Source organism: Antechinus flavipes, chromosome 4 (genome assembly GCF_016432865.1).
Source record: "Antechinus flavipes isolate AdamAnt ecotype Samford, QLD, Australia chromosome 4, AdamAnt_v2, whole genome shotgun sequence".
NCBI classification, from domain to species: domain Eukaryota; kingdom Metazoa; phylum Chordata; class Mammalia; order Dasyuromorphia; family Dasyuridae; genus Antechinus; species Antechinus flavipes.
The window spans coordinates 194,496,175-194,518,479 of record NC_067401.1 but is presented as its reverse complement, the minus strand read 5'-3'; the positions used below and the strand labels follow the sequence as shown (position 1 = coordinate 194,518,479).

The 22,305-nt window shown below is 46.5% G+C and overlaps 2 protein-coding genes across 2 annotated transcripts in view; both read left to right on the top strand.

Annotated features, from left to right (window-relative positions):
- The first annotated feature begins 336 nt into the window (after positions 1-336).
- TULP1 (TUB like protein 1) lies at positions 337-12,445 on the top strand. The gene is made up of 14 exons (XM_051996677.1): positions 337-383; positions 572-623; positions 1,105-1,315; positions 1,476-1,655; positions 4,623-4,736; positions 4,837-4,953; positions 5,303-5,402; positions 5,588-5,660; positions 6,828-7,091; positions 7,366-7,478; positions 8,201-8,309; positions 8,490-8,588; positions 9,589-9,760; positions 11,404-12,445. Exons 1-14 carry the CDS (start codon positions 337-339, stop codon positions 11,535-11,537), a joined length of 1,785 nt encoding a protein of 594 aa, XP_051852637.1. The 3' UTR covers positions 11,538-12,445.
- An 867-nt stretch (positions 12,446-13,312) lies between these two features.
- The window catches only part of TEAD3 (TEA domain transcription factor 3), a 31,600-nt gene continuing 22,607 nt past the window's right edge, over positions 13,313-22,305 (top strand). Inside the window, exon 1 of the mRNA XM_051996479.1 lies at positions 13,313-13,552. The gene's annotated coding sequence lies outside the window, so the exon portion shown is untranslated. The remainder of the gene's footprint in view (positions 13,553-22,305) is intronic.

Below are 22,305 nucleotides of genomic sequence, written 5' to 3'. Positions count from 1 at the left end.
GACAGGTGGAAGCCTGGGGGAAGCAGAATGGAGGCCATGGGAGGTAGATTGAGCAAAGGAGTGTAAGGAAATGGCACCCATTTCCATGGTGGCACTTAGGGCATATCCCAGTCCTGATTCCCATCCCCCCAAATGTTACTTCCAGTTCTTCCCTGCATCGTACGATGCCTACCTCTGCTCCTTTTCTTTCCCTCCCCCATCTTCCAGGACACCTTCTGCTGTCCTGAGCCCCAGAGTCACAGGGGATGAGCAGTGGGAGATTAGCCAAGTAAGCAGTAGGCTCTATACACAGCCCCGAGAAAAGGCAAAGCCGGGAAGGGGAACTGGGTTCCCAAAATGCCTCTGGAGGACAATATTCTCCGAGAAGTCTGGGCCTCCGAAAGGTCAGTGGCACCTTTTAGGACATTCACCTTCACCTTACCTGAGCTCCTGGCTCTAGGAATTCTAGAATTCTCCAATTCCTGAAGAGGGGGAGGAGGATTCCGATTTGGAGATGTTAAAAGGACAAGAGAGGGGCTGGATGAAAGAGATAGGGAGGGGTTGAACACTAACTTTCCTACTTCAATCCCAGTGAGCTGGAGGAGGAATCTGGGAGCCCAGAGCTACAGACGCGCCCCAAACAGGTAGCCAACCCCGCTAACCTCCTCCTATCCTGATGAGGTCAGATGGAAACAAGTCCGCTCTCACAACCAGCTTATACCCCATTAGTGTGTATATCTATATGGGTCTGAGGGTGAGACTCAGGAATTGGGGGGGAGGGAGGAAGTGTGTTAAGGTATTATTCTGTGGTGTTGTTATGTCTTGGAATGCTGGAAGGATTGGGGGATTACTGGGAAGAGTCTAAGTGATAGATCTATACAGGGTTATGGAGCAAATCAGAAAGTAGGCGATATAGAAGGAAGTGTGTGTATATATATATATATTTCTGAGTCGTCCTCAGGGTCACTATAAGTATGAAAAGGAGGGCATCCATTCCTTTCTTTGCACTCGCCCCTCCCCAATAATCCGTAGTTATTTCTAGCAGCAGCTAAAACCGATTAGCCTCGGTAGCTTGACCTCCTCTGGGCCCCTCCTGCCCTTACCGCTTCCTTGGTTACCCTGAAGGCAACCCCTCCCGTCTGCCAGTACCACCTCCCCACCCCACTCCTTGACCGGCCCCCCCAGCACCCCACCCTGGTCCCGCAGCGTCTCGCCGCAGGGCAGAAGCCGAGAAAGAAGCGGCCTGAAACCCAGGAGTGCCCCAGCCCCGCCGAAGCCAAACCCCGGAGAAGCGCGGCCGCAGGGCGTGGGGACGAGCGGGGGGCGCCACCGCAGGGTGAGAAGAGAGCTGACATCCAGGGTTGGGGGGCGGACTCCATGAAAAGATTAGGAGAATATCCCTTACTCTACCTCTCTATCACTGCTCCGGGGATTGAATAGTGGAGAAGTAGACGCTATGTAAAAGGGAGGTGGGGGAAGCCTGAGTCTCTCTCCCTGACCGAGATGTCTCTGCCTAGCCGGGAAGAAGGGTAGGCGGAAGGATGAGCCGCTCAGGACTCCTGCCGAACCGAACCCCTATGCCAAATTCATCCGTGACCCGGAGCGGAAGAAACCAAGCCCGGGGGAAACATTTCTCGTAGCCCGGGCCCCAAACGTGCCGGACGGTGAGAGATTAAACTAAATGATCCCCTGATGATGATGGAAGGAGGTAGCTGGGGACACGGAAAGAGAAAGGAAAAGTGGGGCTGAGAAATGTTAACAAATGAGAAACAGACTGAGAGATTTCCACTTTCGAATAAAGATCGAGGGGTGGTTTAAAAAAAAAAAAGGCGACAGAAAAACATGGGGCAGAGATATGGGGAGAAACAGATAGATGGACAGGGAAAAACTAGGAGAGGAGGGGAAAAATAGAGAGGAGACAAAAAGAGCAAGAGACAGAGAGATGGGGGAAATACAGAGAGACAGGTAAATAAATAGAGATGGAGAGGGGGGTAGAGAGAAAAATTCAGATACCGAAAAGACTAACATGGGGGAGTGGGGGAAGAAGAGGGAGAGAGAAGCAAATAGAGAGAGATGGGAAAATGGGAGAGGAAGAGAGATGAAGACAAAGAGATGGTGAGAGAGAGAAAGAGAGAGGAGATAGAGGACCAAGGAAAGGAAGAAAAGAAAAAAGATACAGAGAGAAGAGATAAAGTTGTACAAAAAAGAGAAAAAAGATTGAGACAGAGAGACACTGTATAGAGAAGAGGGAAGGAAAGAAAGATGTAAAGAAAATAAAAGACAAATAGAAAGGAAGAGAAGTATTCCAAAGAGAGAAAAAAGAAGAGACAGCAAACAGGAGAGGAGAGGAGAAGAGAGGAGAATCAGGCAGGCACAAAGACACAGAAAAGAGAAGAAGCCTAACATTTTAGAACTAAAAAGGATCTTAGAAATCAAGATATAGAAGATTTTGTAAGAGTGAATGTTGAAAATTATCCATGTATATATTTTGAAAATAAATAAAATCAAGATATAGATTATAAAGTAATATAAGAATCTTTCCCCTAAAAAGTCCCTTCCCCTGAGACACACATAGAGTCATACAATCATACTCCTGTCTCTGACCTCAGGTTGAGCTCTGAGAACTACTAGAAAGGAAATGAGGAATATTCCCCACCTTTCTGGGCCCTTTACCCCAGTCCCTTGCCAAGTCTCAGGGTCTTGGTTCTCTTCAAACTTCCTTATCCCCTGACCTTTTTTAGTGGGGGCCCATCCTTTAGGAGCCTGGGTCCCACTCCCCCAAGAACAGATTGGTTAGGGAAGGAACAACCCACATGATGAGGTTGTGTCCATCCCTAGAAGAGGAAGAAGATGAGGAGGAAGAAGAGGAGGAAGAGAAAAAGAAAGAGAAAGTGGCTCTTTTAAAACCTTCAAGGAAAGTCCCCAAAGGGAAAACAAATGGAGACACAAAAGGAAAAGGGAACCGGCCTCAAGGTAAGAAGAAAGAAATAATTTAAGATGAGAGAAGAATGAATGGATGGAAGTCATTCTTAAATGACTAGAAGATGGAAGGAATCAAAAATAGAGAGAAATTCAGCCAAATAAATCAATCAATAAATACAGAACAAATACTATGGATAAATTTGTATAGTGAAAGCTCCAAAGAGGTATATAGCACAATATCTGCCTCTTGAGAACTCACAAGCTACTTGGGGGAGACAAGATGTAAAATGTTAGCTTAAAATAAGTAGATTATCTGGAATTTCCTATACCAGCCTGGCAAAAAAGGTCTGATCAAAACAAAACAAAACAAACAAACAAACAAACAAAACCTCACAAACAGAAGGCAGTATATAATAAATGACCAATGACTACAAAATGTTCAAAGAATAGATTTGAATCTGGAGACACGTGACTTGTATTTAAATTCTGGCTCTGTCACATGCTATCTGGATAATATGGGGCAAGTCACAATATCACTGGCCCCCAATTTCCTCAACTATAAAGAGAAATAGTTGGACCTCTGGACTTCAAAGATCCCTTCCAATTAATAAATCTCTGATCTTTTAGTCCTTTCCAGTAAGTGAATTTATTTAAAGTGAGATAAGATCTAAGACTGGAAAATTGTAGTTAGGACTAAGGGGAGCTTGTTAAGTTATTTGGTCATATCTGATTCTTCATGACATCCATGGACTCGTCTATAGGGTTTTCTTGGCAAAGATACTGGAGTTTTTGCCATTTCCTTCTCCAGTATGTCTCCACTTTACAGATGAGGAAGTGAGGCAAATGTCACTCATAGGTCACACTAAGTGCCTTAAGTCACATTTAAACCAGGTCTTCCTGATTCTGGCCCAGCTGGGCAGCTTAGGGGCAGCTGCCCCTAAGAAGAGGTAGGTAGTAAAATGTAATGTAAAGTGTGTTGAACTTGAAACTCAAAGGACATGGGGCTTAAATTTAAACTGGATTAAGAGATTAGTGACTGAAGGAGTCATTTAAAATTCTGAGCATCAATTTCTTCTCATAGAATGCTTGTGAATGAGGTAAGCATTTTGTAAACTAAAAAAAAAAGACTAAAATATGAACTATTTAATCAAATATTTATCAAGCATTTTCCCACTTCTCCAGTGCCTAGCAGTTAGTTGCTCAGAATAGATGCCTAATGAATATTATTTTAATATCCAGTACAGTGGCAAGCCTTGTAGCAATACAAGAGAGGTAGGAGGGACTTCAGAGATAATATACTCCTTTTATTGATGAGGAAATTGAGACTTGAGGAGATTAAGTTGTTTGCTCAAAGTCACATAAGTAATAAGCACCAAGTTAGGATTTGAATTTAGATCTTCTGACTTAGATTGTTAATTGATTACCTATGACTCCATTCTATATTCCTTTGAATTTCTAGACCAAAACATTGTTTCCTTCTAGCCACCATTCAGTACATACATTGTCTCCTCCGTTAGAGTGTAAACTCTTTCAGGGTTTTTGTCTCTTGTATTTGTATCCTTAGCATTATACAGTATCGTGGTGGGCATGATTCCTAATCTCTAGAAGTTTATAATCTCATTAGTGATTGAGGAAGGGACCTCAGAGATGACAGGATGATGAGAGGATACCAGAAGCCCTTAGTCCCGTTTTTCTTCCCCTCCCCCCCTTACAATCTCTAGGAGATCTGGGAAGCCCTGCTGTCCCCCGGAAAACTATCCGAAATAAGAAGAAGGAGGCAGCAGCAGGGGGTTCAACTGGGGAGGAACCCAAGATAAGAAAGGTCAAGAAGAAAGGTGAGATCTGCCCGTCCTCTCACTCTTAAGGCCAGAGTACTGGGAATGAGGAAAGAGTTGACTCTGACATTTTGATTATTCACCTTCTGCCCAATTCTAGGATCTGATGAGGCAGAAAGGGAGTCCATAGGGACACCTACTGGAAACAGAAAGATACCAGTGTCCATGTTCCAGGTTGGAAGAGAGGGCCCTACAGAAAAACCATTGAAGAAGAAAGGTGAGGACTACCCCACACCCCTCCAGGTTTCCCTGATTACCTCCATCCTCATCTCACTTCACACCTATAAGGCTCAGGGTAATAAAATTGGGGGCCAGATATATCTGGGGTAAGAGGCAGAAGAGTCAAGTCCCTGGGGTGAGGGAGGGGGAGAGTATGGAAGGAAGACGCTCATCTATGGTTTCTCCCATAGTCTGATCAGGTCTGAATGCCAGAATGTCCTGGGGGAATCAGAACCAGTTCCCTTCTTTCTTCCCCAAATAATTCCACAGTAGAGTGGAGTCTATTACTTTGGGGGTGGGCATGGGGCACCTAGGGAAAACTTCATCATTTTCTATCTCATCCCCAGCTTCCCCCAAAGTCCCAGAAGCTGAGAGTGAGGAGGAAGAGGCAACAACCAAGAATAGCAACCGAAAGGGAAAAGGGAAAGGAAAGGAAAAGTCCCAAAGGTAGGATCCGTGAAGAGGCACAATTAAAGGTCCCCTCAAAGGGCAGAGTGTCTGTGGCAGGGCATAGAAATGTTAGAGGAGTTTTGGGACCATGAATTTTCAGGTGGCTTAAGGAGCTTGAAATCCTGTGGATGAGGACAGGGTGCGTTCCATTTCAGAGTAGGATATAACTAAATGTAAGACAGAACAGTCCTGTGGCTGGTGCTACCTGGTCTCTCAGCCCTGCCCCCTGAGGTCCAACCACCCAATAAGGCCAAAGTCCCCCCACTCACACCCACACAAAAATACTTTTCATACTTGGACATAGTCACACTCAAGCACATTCATGCTGAATTATACAAGTTACACAGAGATGAATACATATGCTCTACATACACACGGGCACACATGTATACACAGAATGAATGGAAAAGCATTTATTAAATGCTTACTATATATGAGAGGCAGCCTAGCACTATAGTTAAAGGGACAAACTTGGAAACAAGAAGGCCTGAGTTCAGTTTCCACATTCCCCATACTGTCTGGGTGACCATGGACCTTCGGGGCTTCTCAAACTTTTTCTATTTGTGATCCCTTTTTGACCAAGAAATTTTTACATGACTTCAGGTATATAGGTATATAATATCAGTATACAAGTCAAACATTTACTGATAATAAATCATAGTATCACAACCCTCACATTCAATTACAAGATCCCATATGGGTTACAACCTACAGTTTAAGAAACTGGCCTGGGCAGCCCTCTAAGCAGAGAAGGTGCCAGCCTGCATTATCAGGGAAAGTTTTATTACCTGAAACTTCCCTATACCAAGGAAAACACAAGATCCATTACTAGTGATCCCTTACTAGTGCCAGTTACTGTGCTTTAAGGATACAAACACAGAAGAGAAACTATCCTTGCTTGCAGGAGTTTATACTCTAATGGAGGAGACTACTATAGACTGAATGGTGGGTAGTAGTTGAACACTGTTTTGGTCTAGAAATTCAAAAGAATATAGAATGGAACCATAGTACAATCAATAGACAATCTATTTCCAGAATTATTCCAGAAAAAATGTACATATACACACACATCCATATGCATTTGTGTTCATTTTTGCATATACAGGCATTTATATGTACAGACATTTTCTAATAGAAATACACATTCACATACGTTCTCATGCATATATAACAAAGATTTGAGGAAATAAATTTTTAAAGGAAAATTTTAAATTCATTTTTTTAGTTCCTAACTTCTAAGAGATAGAATTGAGGAGAAATTTTTTTTTTCATTTTTCATGGAGGCCCAGGAAGAGGGGATGTGTTTGAAGGGAGACTCAGACCCAGCATAGCTGGTTCCTCCAGTTTCTATCTTCCAGATATAAGGACAGTTCCCCCCCCACCACCACCACCACCACCAAGAGCTGTGGGCAAGGAACCTAGGATTGGGGACAACCTGGGGAATGGGAAATCCTGGGACAGAATTTTAAATTAAGTGGAATCCCCTCATCTTCTTTCTGTCCTTCCTCTATGCAGAAGGAAGAGAGACCCCCATCACCTCCCATCGAAGTGGATGACCCCAAGGAATTTGTGCTGCGCCCAGCACCACAGGGCAGGACTGTGCGGTGCCGGGTAACTCGTGACAAGAAGGGAATGGACCGGGGATTGTACCCCTCCTACTACCTGCACCTGGACAGTGACCGGAAGGTGGGGAGTAGGTGCAGAAAAGGAAGGGAAGGAATGGGTGGAGGGTGGGAGGAAGGAGAGATTGGGAGGTGATGGATGGGGCTGAATTGGACTAGGGATGGATAAGTCAAGGATGAACATGAGAAACCCTATAAGCAGAAGTGCTACAGGTGAGGAGTTGAGATTCCCTCTCTTCCCTTCTCGTCTTCCTTGTCTGCTCCTTCCCAGATTCCCAACCTCCTCCCCACACAGAGCCCTTCTCTCTCTCTCTCCCCACTCTCCTTTCCTATCTCAGGTATTCCTCCTAGCTGGCCGAAAGCGGAAACGGAGCAAGACTGCCAATTATCTCATCTCTGTTGACCCCACCAACCTATCCCGGACAGGGGAAGATTTCATTGGCAAGCTCAGGTGTGTGTACATAGGGGGCAGTATGGTATAATGGAAGACCCAGGCTTGCAATTCAGAAGACATGGTCTCCATTTCTGGCTCTGACTAGGTGTATCACCTTGAGTAAGTCACATCCCTTATCTATAAAAGGACAGGTTGGACTGGATGATCTCCAAAAGCTTTATTATATTCTGTACTGAGTCCTGAGCAGTTGAGCAACCTCGCTGGGCAGGGCTATAGGTGGGGAAGGTGATTTGGATAAGGGTCAGAAACCGGGCTGGGCCCCTAGGACAGACCTTTAAAGGAATTCACATACCCTCTTTCCAGAACTATGGGGGAGGAAGAAGAGCCCTGAGGCAGAGAGAGGTCAAGGAACCTTCTATATTCTTCAGTCTGCAATGTCTACAGTTTATATAACCTATATTCTCCTTTGAGTCTCACTTAGAGATATCTGTTTTTTTTGTAGTCAGAGCTATTTTTCTCAATTAACTGGGTTGGTTTTTTTTGAGGGGGGCTCCATGTCCTTCCTTCAATTTACTAGAATAGGGACCCCTCCTCCTGCTCTCAGATTAAGGAACTACTTGGTGGCACTGGGTAATGGTGAGACTATCATATATTCCCTATTACCCATCCCCTGCCAGTCCTCCAACCCATTCCCTGGTTTTGATCCTTCATACACACACACACACCCCTTTAGTACTATCCAGATCCCCTTATCCCATCCTAAGCTCTGCCTCTTGTAGATCTAACCTTATAGGATCCCGATTCACTGTGTTTGACAATGGAAAGAATCCCCATCATGGAGGTGCAGATGTGGCAACCTACCGACAAGAATTGGCAGCTGTCATTTACGTGAGGACCATGCTTCTTTTCTAGTTCCTCAGCCTACTTGGCTCCCAGCCTTCATCTCCCCTCAATCCCCCATCCCAGGGTTTCCTATAGCTATCACCCAAGCCTTAGTTTTCCCAAGGATCCTATCATCCCCATCCCAGATCTTCTTTGGGGTCAAACTGACTAGAATTTTCAACCTAGGAGACCAACGTTCTGGGCTTCCGGGGGCCCCGTCGAATGACAGTCATCATCCCAGGGATGAGCTCAGAAAATAAGAGGATCCCAATCCGGCCCCGAAATGTGAGCTCTCTCTCCCCTCTGGGTATTACCCTACCCTCTATACCCTCTCCTAACTATTTCTGTCCTGTGGATGACCCTAAGAGAAGGGAGAGCTGCCCTCTCTGCACCCGACCCAGTGTTTTTAAACCCCTCTTACTTCCTTCACACTCATCCTGAGGGAACCACATAAACTCCCAAATTCATATTTATCTGGTTGAACTAACAGCAGAATTTAATAAAACAGCCACAGGTTTCAGATTTTGTTTATAAACTAATTTTAAAAAACCAACAGCTATTTGACTCTACAATGTGCACAGTACCCTGCCATGATGAAAAATAATAAATTAGACTGAGTTTTTCACTGTTCAACCAGCTACAGTAGGCTAGTGCTGACAAAGTCCCCCTCTAGGGAAAAGGACATGAAACAGAGATAAGGAAACTGACACCAACAAAAGGAAAATGTTTTGCCATTTCCACACACATAGAGACAGATGCTGTGTGAATCTCATTTCTACACACACAGAGACAGATTCACACAGAACATATATAAACACACTCATCAGAAATAACATTTCCATAAGGACATTAGGTGTTTGTTCTTATAGAAACACATTCAGACAAACACACAAGCAGACACAGAAGCTTTTCACGAAGTAGAGCCAGCAGGATTCAAAACCTTCATGACCTCAGAAGCAATGCAATATAATAAAATAAACATTGGAAATGGGATTTGAGGTAGCTGGATTCAAATCCTGACCTTTCCACTTATTCCCAGTGTGACCTTTCCACTTATTCCCAGTGTGACACAAATCACTCCCTGTTTTTTGAACTCAGTTTCCCTATCTATAAAATGAAAACTAGAATTACTGGATAATCTCTAAAGCCTTTGCCAGTTCTAAACCCTATGATATTGGTTTCCTTTTCCTGTATCTTCCTCCCATAATTCTTAGCTTTAACGATTGACTCCAGGACCCAAGGACCTCTAATTTTGATGTCTCCCCAAATGTTTCATTGTCTCCAGGCTAGCGATGGGCTTCTGGTGCGCTGGCAGAACAAGACAATGGAGAATCTGATAGAACTACACAATAAGACACCTGTATGGAATGAAGAGAGTGGCTCTTACACTCTCAATTTCCAAGGACGAGTCACCCAGGCCTCTGTCAAGAACTTCCAGATTATACATTTGGATGACCGTGAGCACTTTAGGGAGAAGGGGCTTCAAACCAGATTGACCCTAACTCTTCTTTCCTTCCTCCTCATCTTCCTCCCACCCACCCCCACTGGATGATCATCAACTGAGAGATGGCTGATTTTATTGTTGTTGTTGTTGAAGTCATGTCTGACTCTTTTTGACCCCATTTGGAAGTTCATGGCAGAGATTCCTTCTCCAGTTCAATTTATAGATGAGGAAACTGAAGCAAATTGGGTCAAATGACTTACCCAGGGCCACACAGCTAGTAAGAGTCTGAGACTGAATTTGAACTCACAAAGGTGAATCTTCCTGCCTCTAAGCCCAGTGCTCTATCCACTGGGCTACCTATCTCCTTCCAACATGCAGATAAGCACAGCAGCTAACTGTGTGGCATGAAAAAAATTCCGATTTGGGTTTAAATCCTGGTTTTGCCACTTGGAATCTGTGTGACCTTGTGTAAATCACAACCTCTCTAGGCTTGAGGTTTATAGAAGGATTTAGACTTAGAAGAGCTCCAAGGTTCCTTCCTAATCTATGACCCTGTGATTCATTCAACTCCTAGTTCCCTTCCCATGCCACTCTTGAACTCTGCCTGTCCACCTTTCCCTCAAGACTACATACTTTCCCTTGTGGTTTCAATAGAAAAGTTGTCCTTCATGAATCTATGAAAAAAAAAAGTATTTTTGAGTGCCTCCTGCATGCCCAACATAGTAAGTCATACAAAAGAAACAGAGCTTTCTTAACAAATACTTATGTTCAATGAATGAATCAAGTGGAAGACACCATTCCTGTCCTTGAGAAGCTTACAGTCTAGTTGGAGAAGAGGAATTTAAAGCAAAAAACATACTGAACAGTGCTGTCTATCTCTACAGGCCCTGTAAGGGATTGGAGAAGGTTCTTCTCCCTGGGATAGAAATATTGAGTGGGCACATAAGGTTATTTTTGGGAAGAGCTCCACTTTCCTGATGTCTGGCAAATACAAAACACAGCTCCCTCTCCCCAGCCCCCACTGAGAAGTCCCCACTGTCACCTGTCTGAAGGCCTTGGAAAGCTGCTAAGCAGATCAGGTTTCAGTTAGAGCAAGGTCTGGTATAGTTTGAGGTATTTTTAGAGCTTCCTGTCCCCTTGGATGCTGGGGGTGGATAGAGGGGGGTGCTTAGCCTAGAGGATGAGATATAGGGGCATAGGACAGATGAGGATATTTTAAGAGTGATGATAGAAGCCCGGAATAGGGAAAACAGGATTGAGCTAGAAGACCTTAGATCTAGAAGAGGAGGCTGAAGACTAGTTTGAGGTGGGAAAAGTGAGACTGAAGTGAAATGTGTAATTGAGCTAAGAGTATTTAAGCTATGAAAGGGGGTGAGGGACAAGGATGAAATCTGGGGATAGGATCAATGACCTTTGGGAAATGGATTAGAAGGGCCAGGCTGTAGCTAGAATAAACCTTGGGATTGGGGAACCCTGGAATGAGGGTGGGACAGGGCAGATCATTGCTTATCTCCTAATAGTTGAAACCTCAGTGAATCTCTTGTGTCTTTCTCAAGTCAACGGGTTGGGGGTAGGAGAATGGTTAAGTAGAGGCCTCTAGAGGTAACAGAGCCAGGAGGACGCTTATCCCAACCCACACCTTCTATGTCTCTCTAGCTGACTATATCGTGCTGCAGTTTGGCCGGGTGTCAGAAGATGCATTCACTCTGGACTATCGATACCCACTTTGCGCCCTACAAGGCTTTGCTATAGCCCTCTCCAGCTTTGATGGGAAGCTGGCCTGCGAGTAACCACACTATCTTGCCCCCACTGCTCCAAGATTCCATGCCCTATGTGGAAGAGGATTACAGCGGAGACTAATTTGGAGGTTCCCTCGTTCAGGAGTTCTTTTACTGTAAACTCAAGCTCAAAGATCCCTCCACCCCAGAGTCCCAATCTATTTTTAATGGTCCTTGACAAAGGGATCCTCGGAGAAGTGATCCCTCTGTTCCAGCAGCCCTGATGTAAGTTCCACTCCTTTAATGATCCTTAACCCTGATTCCAAAGCTACTGACTCTAATTCCTTGAGGATCTAGTCCCTAGAGACTCCCTCCTTCCATGTTGCCAGCTCTTGGCTGAGACAAGGGGAGGAACTTAAGACAGCTGGAAGGAGATGAGGAACATCTGGACTCAAGTTGGCGCTGCACATCTGGATATGGTGCTCTCCTCTCCCTAACATGCCCCCCCCCCATCCTCTCCTCCATTACTTCCTGTCCCGGAGCAGTTTGAGATTGTATATTTTTAAACCATCCTCCCCCTTTTTCTCCTCCTTTCCCCCACCTCGAGCTGCATTGGGGCTCTGAACTGGGGCTCCCTGGGGCAAGGTTGAGAAAGCTGGCTTGCAGGGGATATGCATCTCAATAAAGCAATTTTCCTGCTGGTGAGCAGAAGGCTCTTTGAGGAAGGGAACTTCGAACCAAAAGGGGAGGGAAGCGAAGGGGGCGGAGAGGGGAGAGTGGGAGTAGTATAGAAACGGGGAGCTGAGAATGATGACCCGATCTTATTGTGGGATCCTGAGGGAGCACCTTCCGAGTCGCAGTAAATTCTCCGGATCAAATTAACCCCATCACTCCTAACCCGTTCTCTCTAGTCTCGTCCCCCAGAACGTTAAGAGAAATCTTTTAGAATATACCCACGTACACCCTCTCCCTGAAGTTGCTCAGTGTCTCCCACTTTCGGGGAGCAACGGAGGAAGCGGAGAAAGGGAAGGGGGTGGTGGTGGAGGGGAGCATTGGAAGAGTCGGAGAGAAAGTGGGAAATGGGAAATTCGAGAAACCAGACACTCGGGGAGAACCAGACAAACCGGGCCTGGGGCGAGGCTGGAGTAGCCGTCGGGGTGGGGCGGAGGGCGCGGGACCTGAACGGCTGGGTCCCAGGATCTGACGCTGAAGGCGGGGGTCTCACAAACTTCCGGGGAGGGAGGACACAGGGGGCTCCAGCTCTGGGAAGGGGTGCAGCCTGTTTTGAAAATTATGGAGGAGAAAGAAATCACTTTACTTTCCTGTCCAATGTATCCAACCATTGAAGACCCTTCGTCCGGGGTTTGGAAGTAGGAGTGCTACTGCAAACCCTCAGGATCACAGGTCCCTCCCTTTGAATCTCGGCTTGAGAAGCGTCGTAGCCAGCCCCGCCTCCCGGTGCTGGATGGACTCTGGGTCAGAGACCACGCCCTCCAAGCAAGAGGCCACGCCCCAAGCTAAAGGCCACGCCCCCACTTTAAGCCCCCAAACCTGGAGGGGGCGCTGGCGAGAATGGGGCAAAAAAGAGTGGAAGAGGTATTTACCCCGACACGGAAAACAGAGGTAAAAGCTCCTGACGGAGTCCTTGAAAGGAGTGGTTGAGAGGGAGTACGCGGGAAGATTTGGGAGCGGAGGTTCGATCGGGAAACCAAAGCAGGGAAGAGGGGGAGGGAGCAGCTGTCCGGCCCCCTGACGGGGGTGGGTCCCACTTACTGCCCGCCCCTTCCTCGCCTTTCTCCGCCCCGCCCCCTTCTCCTCCGCCCCCCACCCTCCTTCTCCACTGCTCCCGCCCCCCCGCTCGGTCTTCTCAGCACAAACTTTCCGCCCCGATCGCTCCCTCCTCCGCGCCCGGCGCCTCCCGCTCCAGTCCGGCTCATTCCGCACATTCCTGCCAACCCCCTCCCCACGGCCCCCCACACTCCCCTTCCCTATCTGTCTTATCCCAAACCCCCCCAACCCTTCGAAACCTCTTGGCCCGCCAAAGCGGGGCCCGCGACCGGAGCCCCCCTCCCCAGAGCTCGGACCAGGTAAGGAGGGATCCGGCTGGGAAGGAGGCCCAGGGAGGGGAGAGGTGGTTGCTCGTTGGGAAAGAGGCCATGGGTTTGTAGGACGGGGTCTGGGGGGGAAAATCTCCCCATTGTCCAACCCTGAACTCCAGCAGGATTGGTAGGAAGTTTATAGGAAAAGGAGGGGGGGTCCTCTTCGGGAAGCCCCGCCTCCCAGTTGTTACCCATTCCTCCCCCCTTCCAGCGGCTAAGGCACCTCTGGAAGTCGGGGGGGAGGGTGAGAGCTTGTTGTTTGGGGGGCCCGGCTGGCGGCTGAAGTCTGCGAAGTCTTTCTCTGCTAGGGTCAGCGTCTCACGTTGTTATGTGAGTGTGCTTGGAGAGAGCCGGGCCTGACCACTCTAGGGGAGGTGGATCAGGGAGCCCCTCTCCCAAGACTGGCGCCTTTTCTCTGTGTCTCCGGTGAGCCAACCCTGGGCCGCTCCCCCTGTCCGTAGCCCAAGCCTCAGAGCCCAGACTTGAGCTCTGTGTCCTGCGGGCCCTGTCGCCCTTTGGACTCCCCGGGACTAAGGAGCCGCAGTCGGCGAGTCCAGGCCCAGCCCTACACAAGGCCTCCAACCCCAGGCTCTTGGGCCTTAGGCTGGCCCAAGCCGGGCTAGGAGAGCTTAGCCCCATTGAGGATGAGGAATGATTGTGTACTCCGGTAGTATCGTGTTGGAGGGAGAGATTGTAGGTAAAACCCTCCCCCGAGTATGAGACTAAAACTGTTAGTAAGTTCCCACAGGATCCCTACTTTTCTCTGTGGACACACAATCATTTCAGCTCCAGAATGGGGTGTGTGCTCCCTTTCCACTTAGTGCAGGACATGGGAGGTAGTGAGTAGGATGGAGCCTGGGATTCCCTCTCTTTCTGTGTGTGCAGGGTCCTTCCTTTTTCACAACTCCATCAAAGCAACTGCCATGTGTCTTATTGGGGTTGGGGGGAAATGATGTGCTTTTATAACCCCCTCTTCATTGTCTGTCATACCCACTTCCCCCTTACTGGACTAGAAACTATGGGGGAAGAAGAGCTGTCCTCTACATGGACTTCTAGCTGTGTGTCATGTGTGTGTGTGTAGGAAAGAAAGAAGGGAAAGGTTGTCAGGGGAGATTCTCCTATGTTGGCTCCCATGGCAGACCCTTGGGGGTTTTCATGAGAAGTCATTAGAACAGGGAAGGGGTAAAATCAAGAGGTTTGGGGTGGGGAAAGCTGGGAATATGGGAGTGTATTATGGAGGGGCAATAGACACACTTCATGTCTGTAAGTTTCTCTTCTCTCCATTTTCTGGCAGAGCCAGGTCAGGCCTGGGCTTGCAGTCTTGGAGAGTAGGGGGTGGTAGAGATGGGGGTGGACAGCAGCACTCTGAGGGGCTGGCTGAGTGAAGTAGCTTTGTATGCCTGTCTCCTGTGGCCCAGTTCTGTTGTATACATTTGCTCCTCCTCCACCCCTATGATGGGACATGTATGTGCTGGGGGGGACCCCACAGGCTAGAGACCTATGACCCAATGTTTCATTCAAAGTAGGAGTGCCTAGAGTCTGGCCTAGTCTCTGGCTTACTGTGGACAAAATAGGATTCCTTGCTTAGATTTTGGGGAACATAGACAAATCCCTTCACTTTATGACATCCCATTCCAAAAGGATGTAAATCCTGATGAACCTTGTATGTTCCTTCTCTTGGAAGGAACTGAGAAGCTCCCTCTCTTTCTGCTCCCCCCCACCCCCAATGAAAGTAGAGGGTAGGTGCGAGGATGATCAATGTCTTTTTCACTAGTTATCCACTCAGCCTTTGTTCCTTCTCTGGTGGGTGGCCACAAGTCTCTTGGGTTCCCTGCTGCCAAGGGATCAAACTGCCCCCATCAACACAGGGCACACACACCAGGGAGGAGCCCTCAAGCACTAACTTTAAGTCAGTTGCGCCTTCCCCCCCTCACCTACCCCCCATTCTCTGAGAGGGAAGGATAATTAATGTTAATGAACCCATTTAGGCAGGGGAAGGAGCCAAACTGGTGTGGAGTTAGACAAGCATTTCAAGGGTCTCATGGACCCTCTTACAAAGTTGAGGAGGGTGGGCAGAGGGGAGGAAACAGTCTAGGCAGTCTGAGGATTCTCAAGTACCTGACCCAAGCCAGATGAGAAGGTCAAAATACTAGGAAGATATCTACCCAGCTGCATGCTTTTGAAGGAAAGGAATGGTAATTGTCATTGTGATTTAGTGGGAAACCAGAAGAGGCCCACTGTATTTATTCTCTGGCCAGCTCCATGAGTAACTCATTTAGGGACTTTGGGCAAGGCATTAACTATCACTGAACCTCAGTTTCCTTATCCATAAAATAAGGAGTCTGGACTACATAATTTCAAGGATTTTCCAGCTCTTTCATTTCATGAGTTTGTTGATCTAAAATTTTACTTAATAATTTCCTTCTCTTCTTCTTTGGTCTTCCTCATGGCCTTTGGGACCTACTGGGGGGTCCTGCAAAAAGATTAGAAGATGGCTTGATTAGAGGAAGATGGGGCAAGAAATAAGAAAGTGAACAAAGAGTAACTTAAGTAACAAGGAGTAACCTGAGGGGAGCAAAGGAAATTCCAGACAGTTGGGGACAGCTGTGTGTTGGGTGGGGGTCCCAGGAATAGAGGGACAAAGAAACTGTCTGAAAGTTGAAAGTGAATCAAAGAAAGAACGGAACTCTTTGGAGAGATGTTGTCTTAAAGGAATTTCTTTGGGAGCGCTTGCTCATTTCTCTTCCTGCTTAGGTCACATCCACAAATATTGGTTAAGCACCTACTATGTGCAAAGTATTATGCTAGGCCCTGGGAATATGAAAACCAAAACATGAAAACTATTCCTGCCCTCCAGTTTACATTCTCTTGTGCTTTTATGTCTAAGGTTCTAGGGATAGAGGCAGTTAAGTGATGGAATGGATATCAACTGGACCTAGAGTCCAGAAGATCTACATTCAAACTTAACTTCAGGTATTCATTAGTTTTATGACCCTGCAAGTCATTTAACATGTTTGCCTCAATTTCCTTATCTTTAAAATGAGGAGAATGATAGCGCCTACTTTCCAGAGCTGTTAGGAGGATAAAATGAGAAAATATTTTTAGTGTTTTGCAAGTGTTAAAGTGCTATGTAAATTATAGCTATTATTATTGCTATTATTATGCCCAGGCAATTGGCAGGGCCAAGATGGGTAGTTCAGAGACTCAGACCTTCGGATCATCCCTTCAATCTCCACAGAAGTACACTGAGCACATGCTTCACAACCTGAGACTCAGGGGGGAAATAAAAGTTGGGAGATCAAAATTGCACTCAAAATAAAGGTACTTCTGAGAAGGCCCTCGACTTCCTTAGGGAGGAGGCAAAGAGGAGGCTGGTAGGATCCTGAGCTAGAGGTTTCAGGTGGGAGGAGGAGAAAATTGGGACCAAAGCACATTACATTCTGAAAGCCATCAAGAAAAAGAATAGGAAAGATAAAGTAGGTCCTGAGATTTCTTTACAAATGCCTTTGACTGAAAATGAATGTTAAGAGGTTTTGGAAGAATTTCTTACTTAAATCCAGAAGTTGCAGAAAGTAGAATGTTTCTAGCTTTAATGTTCAAGATTCTGATACCCAACCTCTTTAGACTACCTTTAGTGCCCATGGAATTGAGAGGTATGGGTAGTGTCTGACTTAGAGACAAGAAATCCCTGTTAAAAACCACTCCCTGATACCATTTTTAAACTGTGTGGCCATATGTACACGTCACCTAACCTCTCTGAAACCCTTCACCTATAAAATGATACTGGGGTATTGGAGGAAAGGGGTATTGAGCTAAAAGAGGTCTCTTCCAAAGCCAAATCTATAATTCTAAGAGATTCTGACCAGAACTCTTCAGAGGTCAGCAGGTCATTCCACAACCCAGTTTCCCTTGCCCCCACTTCTCTGTCCCTCTCCCAGATACTCATGTTGCTGTCCAGCTGATTGCATGCTCTTCTCTGGATGTAGCTACAATCCCTTTAGGTGATACTCAATGGGAACTGGAGGGAGTAGAATCTCTGTATATCCCACAGAAAGTAAAAGGCAAAAGATCAATTCAGTTGCTTTGGGTTACAGCCCCTTTCTTATTCTGGGATGGTAGTAGGGAGAAGAGAGTATCTCCCACCCCCTCAATCCCAATGGCCCGGGCCCCTGAGGTTTCCTGGAGCACTGATTGCTTCCTGCACTCCCTGCCAGGCCGGAAAAGACAGGAAGTGATAGAGGAACTGTGAGAGAGAGAGAAGAGAGAGAGAGAGAGAGAGAGAAGAGACTATGAATCCTGTATGTGTAAGAAAGAAAATAAATGTAAGTTTGTACTATATATGTGAGAGAGAATACATATGTTATGTTGTGAGAGAAGGACCATGTGGAGTGACTGAGACAATGTATGTATTCGTGGCACAATGTGGTGACTTGAGGTAATATGTGACTGTGGCTGGCTTTGTCTGTGAGAGAGACTGAGACAAAGAAAGGCAAAGAAAAGCTATAAGACTATAGATTGGCAGTGACACTATATGTGATTGTGTGAGATTGTATATATGTGTGAAAATATAACATCAAATGTCAGAGATTTCATTTGACTGTATGAAACAGTGAGACAATATGACTTTGCAGCTAGGAGATACACTGTGATATGCTGGGCTACATTTATTTGTATGTGAAGAACTGTTACAAACTGATGGAAGGACGAGGATATGTTTAACTGAGAAAGTTACATAAGTGACTGTATATGTGAGGGCAGGAGGAGAGGGGAGAAAGAAGAGAGATGAAAGAGAGAAAAGAGGAGACAGACAGTTACACAAAAGAGAAACATTCAGAGAGAGGAGAGACATAGACATTTGGGAGAGAAGAGAGAGAGAAAAAAAAAAAAAAAACCCAACCAGGAAAGGAGATGCAAAAAGAGAAGGGAGAGTTGACTGGAAAAAAAAAAAAAAAAAAGGTAGGTGGGAACAGAAAAGAGACTGAGTAGAGAGATAGGAAGGAATACATGGAGAGATTGAAGACTCTTTGATTTGTGTGTGTGGTAAATATTTAGCTATTTGGATAGCACTGTGATGTTAAGGACTGCGTGTTTAGGTGATGGAAAGGAATTAACTAATCCTAGTGTGTGTGACTAGAGTAGAGTCTGTGAGAAAGCTCCCTTGTTATCTAACATCAGGGAACTCGAGTGTGAACCTGAAGTCACTAAGACATCTGCAGGCCAGGGTTACTTATAAGATGGCCCAGTGTGTGTTATCTAGATGTCCCTTCTTCCCCACCACAGTCACCTGCTTTTCTCAGGAGTGAGGTCAGGGGCTACACAGGACAATCAGCCTAGCTTGGGGAACTAGGAAGTTCTGGTTAAGCTGTCCTGAGACAGTTAAAGTAGGGGGCTGGAGAGACTTAGCATCTTTCCTTTTCAAAGAGACTCAAACCAGAACTGAGGGGCTCTGAATGTTAGAACTAAAAGGAACTTTACAGGTCAAGTAGTCCAAGCCATTCTCTGTGTTTTGATCACATCCCCAGAAGCCCACTTCCCACCCTGCTTCTTGCTTCTTGATAGTTTCTTATTTCCAATACTTTAGCAGTAAAAGGCAGCCTTGCTTAAAGAAACCCATGCCCAAACCCCAGAATATCTATTGCTTTCTGTGCTCCCTACTATTTTTCCTTCCCAGACTTGCTAGAACCCCACTCTTGCTCCCAAAAAATCCTCTTAGCAGCTCCCAACCCCCATGCCCCTATGCCCATGTCCCTGTGTGCATGTGGAGAGAGTGAGGCTGCCCAGACCAAATTGGAAGCACATTAGGAAGAGGAGGGGGGAAGGGGAAAAGGGGAGGAGCCCCCTTTATCCCTCCCTCTTTTCCCTACCCCCCCCTACCGCCACCACCACTAGCTTGCCTAGCCCAGGCTTTCCAAATTGCTTCCTCCTGTAAAAGGCTCGACCCTGATTCTCTAGGGCTACAGCCCCTTACTCCCCACTACTTGGGGGTGTGGTTGCTTAGGCTGAATCTCTCTAAGGGACTTCAGCTAAGGGGGAGCCAGGTGGGCCCCCAAGCCCAAAGCTGTAGTGTGGCCATGTCTGGGAAGGGAGCTGGCTGGCAGCTGGGGAACAGCTGGCCCTCAAGTGGGGGTGGGGGTGACGGTGGGGGAAGGGGTATGGGAAGGAAAAGCAATGGAGCAGCTGGCAGTGGGTAATGGGATGGGGGGTGGGGAAGGCCCCAAAGTCCTGAGAGTATGTACATCTCCTTCTCCTCTCCCCATCCCAGGCCTCTTAGCCAACCAGGTTGGGGGGAGGGAGAGGCACAGTGCTCTTGGGCAAAATGAGGCCTCTCCTTCTCCCTTTGGATATTGGAAACATCTACTGATTGATCTTTAAATTTTTCCACCATTTGAAGTATCCAGGGGTTCCTTACCTGTGTTTGAGCAAGACCCCCTCCTGTATCCCATACTGCCCCATTCCATGCACTCCCCTACCATGGGATCTACCCTGAATCAAAGCTAGAACTTCAACTATGCTTGGGTGAGGACCCCTCCCATACCTCAGAAAAATAATCAGGCAGAGTGCCCAAGGGGTTGCTTCTCTGGAGTTCACCCTTCTCACCAAGATAGCAACTTCCTGAAGCCAGAGATTACATTAGGCCTCTCCCTGAGGGTAGGGAGTGGGGACAAGGTTTTGGGCCCCTGAGAGATTCTGTCCTCTTTAGAGCTAGGCTAGGCTGAAGATAGGATCCTAGATGGGCTAGGGGCTGTAGAGGGTGTGGGGGTAGAGAGCCTCGGGCATCCAGAGGCCTAGCCCCAGCTACAGGGAGCAGTCCAGCCAGTTCTTCTGGTGCATCAAGCCCCAAGGGGAGTGGGCAGGCAAGAGGCCCCTTATCTTCTCACCTGTCCTAAAGCCTGCTCAGGCACCTTCTCCATCTTTTCTTCCCCTCCCCCCATTCCCAGTTTTAAACTAGGACAGACCCCAAGGAAGATTGAGGACCTGGACTAGGGAGGGGATGGGCTATATCTGTAGATAGGAGCTGAATGGAGAGGGGTGGAGGGAATCTAGAGGTCACAGTACAGAGAGAAAATGGTTACAGGAGAGGAAAGACACTGTCAGTAGCTAACAGGGTTGGGTCCAGGGCCAGAGGAGATCGCCATGTCTTACACATAGTAGGCACTCGGTAATATTTGTGGATTAGAGATTGGAAAAACTAGTCAATGAAGATGGTACAGAGTCAGAGTCGGGATAGGTTTTTGTATTCAAATCCTTGAAGAGTTAACATGGTTGGTGGTAACATGGTAAGATGGACTGCCTTCTGGAGAAGCTCTGATTGGGGTGCTTGCGGCTCTTCATCTCTGCCTCCCAACTGTTGATGTGGTCCTCTCACTCTATCTTTTCTTCCTTCTGTGTTTTTCTTCTTTCTCTTCATTCTTTCCCTACATTTTCCTTCTCTTCCACTGTCTTTCTTCTGTCTTTTCCTCTTTGCTCTTTTTCAGGGTTTTTTTGTCTCTTTTTCTTCTTCCCTTATTTCCATCATTTGCTCATTCTCTGTCTTTCTTCTCTTTCTGTCTCTTTGTCTCCCTTTCTCTGTTTTCTTTCTTCCCTAACCTTCCTTTTATATCTGTTTCTCCTTCCCATATTTTTCCCTTCCTTTGTGATTCTCACTTTGTCTTTTTTTTTCTGTCTCTATCTGTATGTTTTACTCTATGACCCCCCCCTCTTCTTCCCTCTGTCTTTCTTCTGCCCTTTCATTTTCCTTTTTCTCCTTCCTATTCCAGTCTCCGAGTTCTTTACCTGTGTCCTACTCTCTCCATCATTGTCTCTCTTTCCATTTTCTCTTTATTCCTCTCTGTCCATTTTCTCCCTCAAAAATGCTAGATTTAGAGTCAGGAATGCTATGGTTTAATCTTGGCTCTGACCTTTACTGTGTCACTCACTGTAGGCAAGATATCTTAATTTCTCTGATCCTTACTTTCCTCATCTTTGAAATATTTATACTCCTTTCTTCACAGGATCGTTTGAGAAGAAATAGTTTGGTAAACCTTAAAGTGCTCTATAAATTTGAGTTGTTAGTATTATTAAACAAAGTCAAACACTATAGGAGTTGTCTACAGTCTGGAGAGGCTAAGTAAGGGGGGAGAAGGAAGTAGACTATAATGTCTCTAAGGAAAAAAGTGTTTTCTTCTTGTCCATCCCTTCTCTGCTATAAGGGGAGAGTCTCTAGCATTGGGATTCGGGCAAAGGTTCACACCTTAGTCTCACCTGGAAAACAAGAAACTGAAGGAGTTTCATACCACACTTAGCCCTCCCCCCATTCCCAAACACTTGCTGACCAGTCTTCCTGACCCCAGACCCTTTTCCCTTCTCAGTCGATGGGTGCTGGGGCCAAAATCTATCTGCTTGGCCTTACTCCTTTGTCCAGAGACTTTTGAGTTTTACAAATGGGAGGAGCTCTGTAAGTTCTCACTTTTGAAGTTCCCACTAGTCTAGCCAGCATGGTAGAGTGGAAAAGTATCATTTGCTATTAGAAAAGCTGGGTTCAAATTTCTACTCTGTGTGATCTTGGGCATGTCAGTTCCTCTCAGTCTCCTCCACTATGTCCCTTCTGACTCTGAAATCTTTGCTCTTCTTTTTTCCCTTAGCTACCTCTCTCCAAGCAGCCAGGCTTTTGCCCCTCTACCCCCACCCTCCATTACTTTTTGTCCTGAGCCCCTAGACAGAGCCACTCAGGATGTTGTGAGGATGAGGGATGGCTGACTTTT

What these genes read in the sequence shown, in the direction of transcription:
- TULP1 (XM_051996677.1), top strand. Translation starts at nt 337, where the DNA reads ATGCCTCTGGAGGACAATATTCTCCGAGAAGTCTGGGCCTCCGAAAG. An exon ending in GCGGGGGGCGCCACCGCAGG is followed by an intron (nt 1,316 to 1,475) that starts GTGAGAAGAGAG and finishes GTCTCTCTCCCT; the next exon opens with GACCGAGATGTCTCTGCCTA. An exon ending in AAGAAAGGTCAAGAAGAAAG is followed by an intron (nt 4,737 to 4,836) that starts GTGAGATCTGCC and finishes GCCCAATTCTAG; the next exon opens with GATCTGATGAGGCAGAAAGG.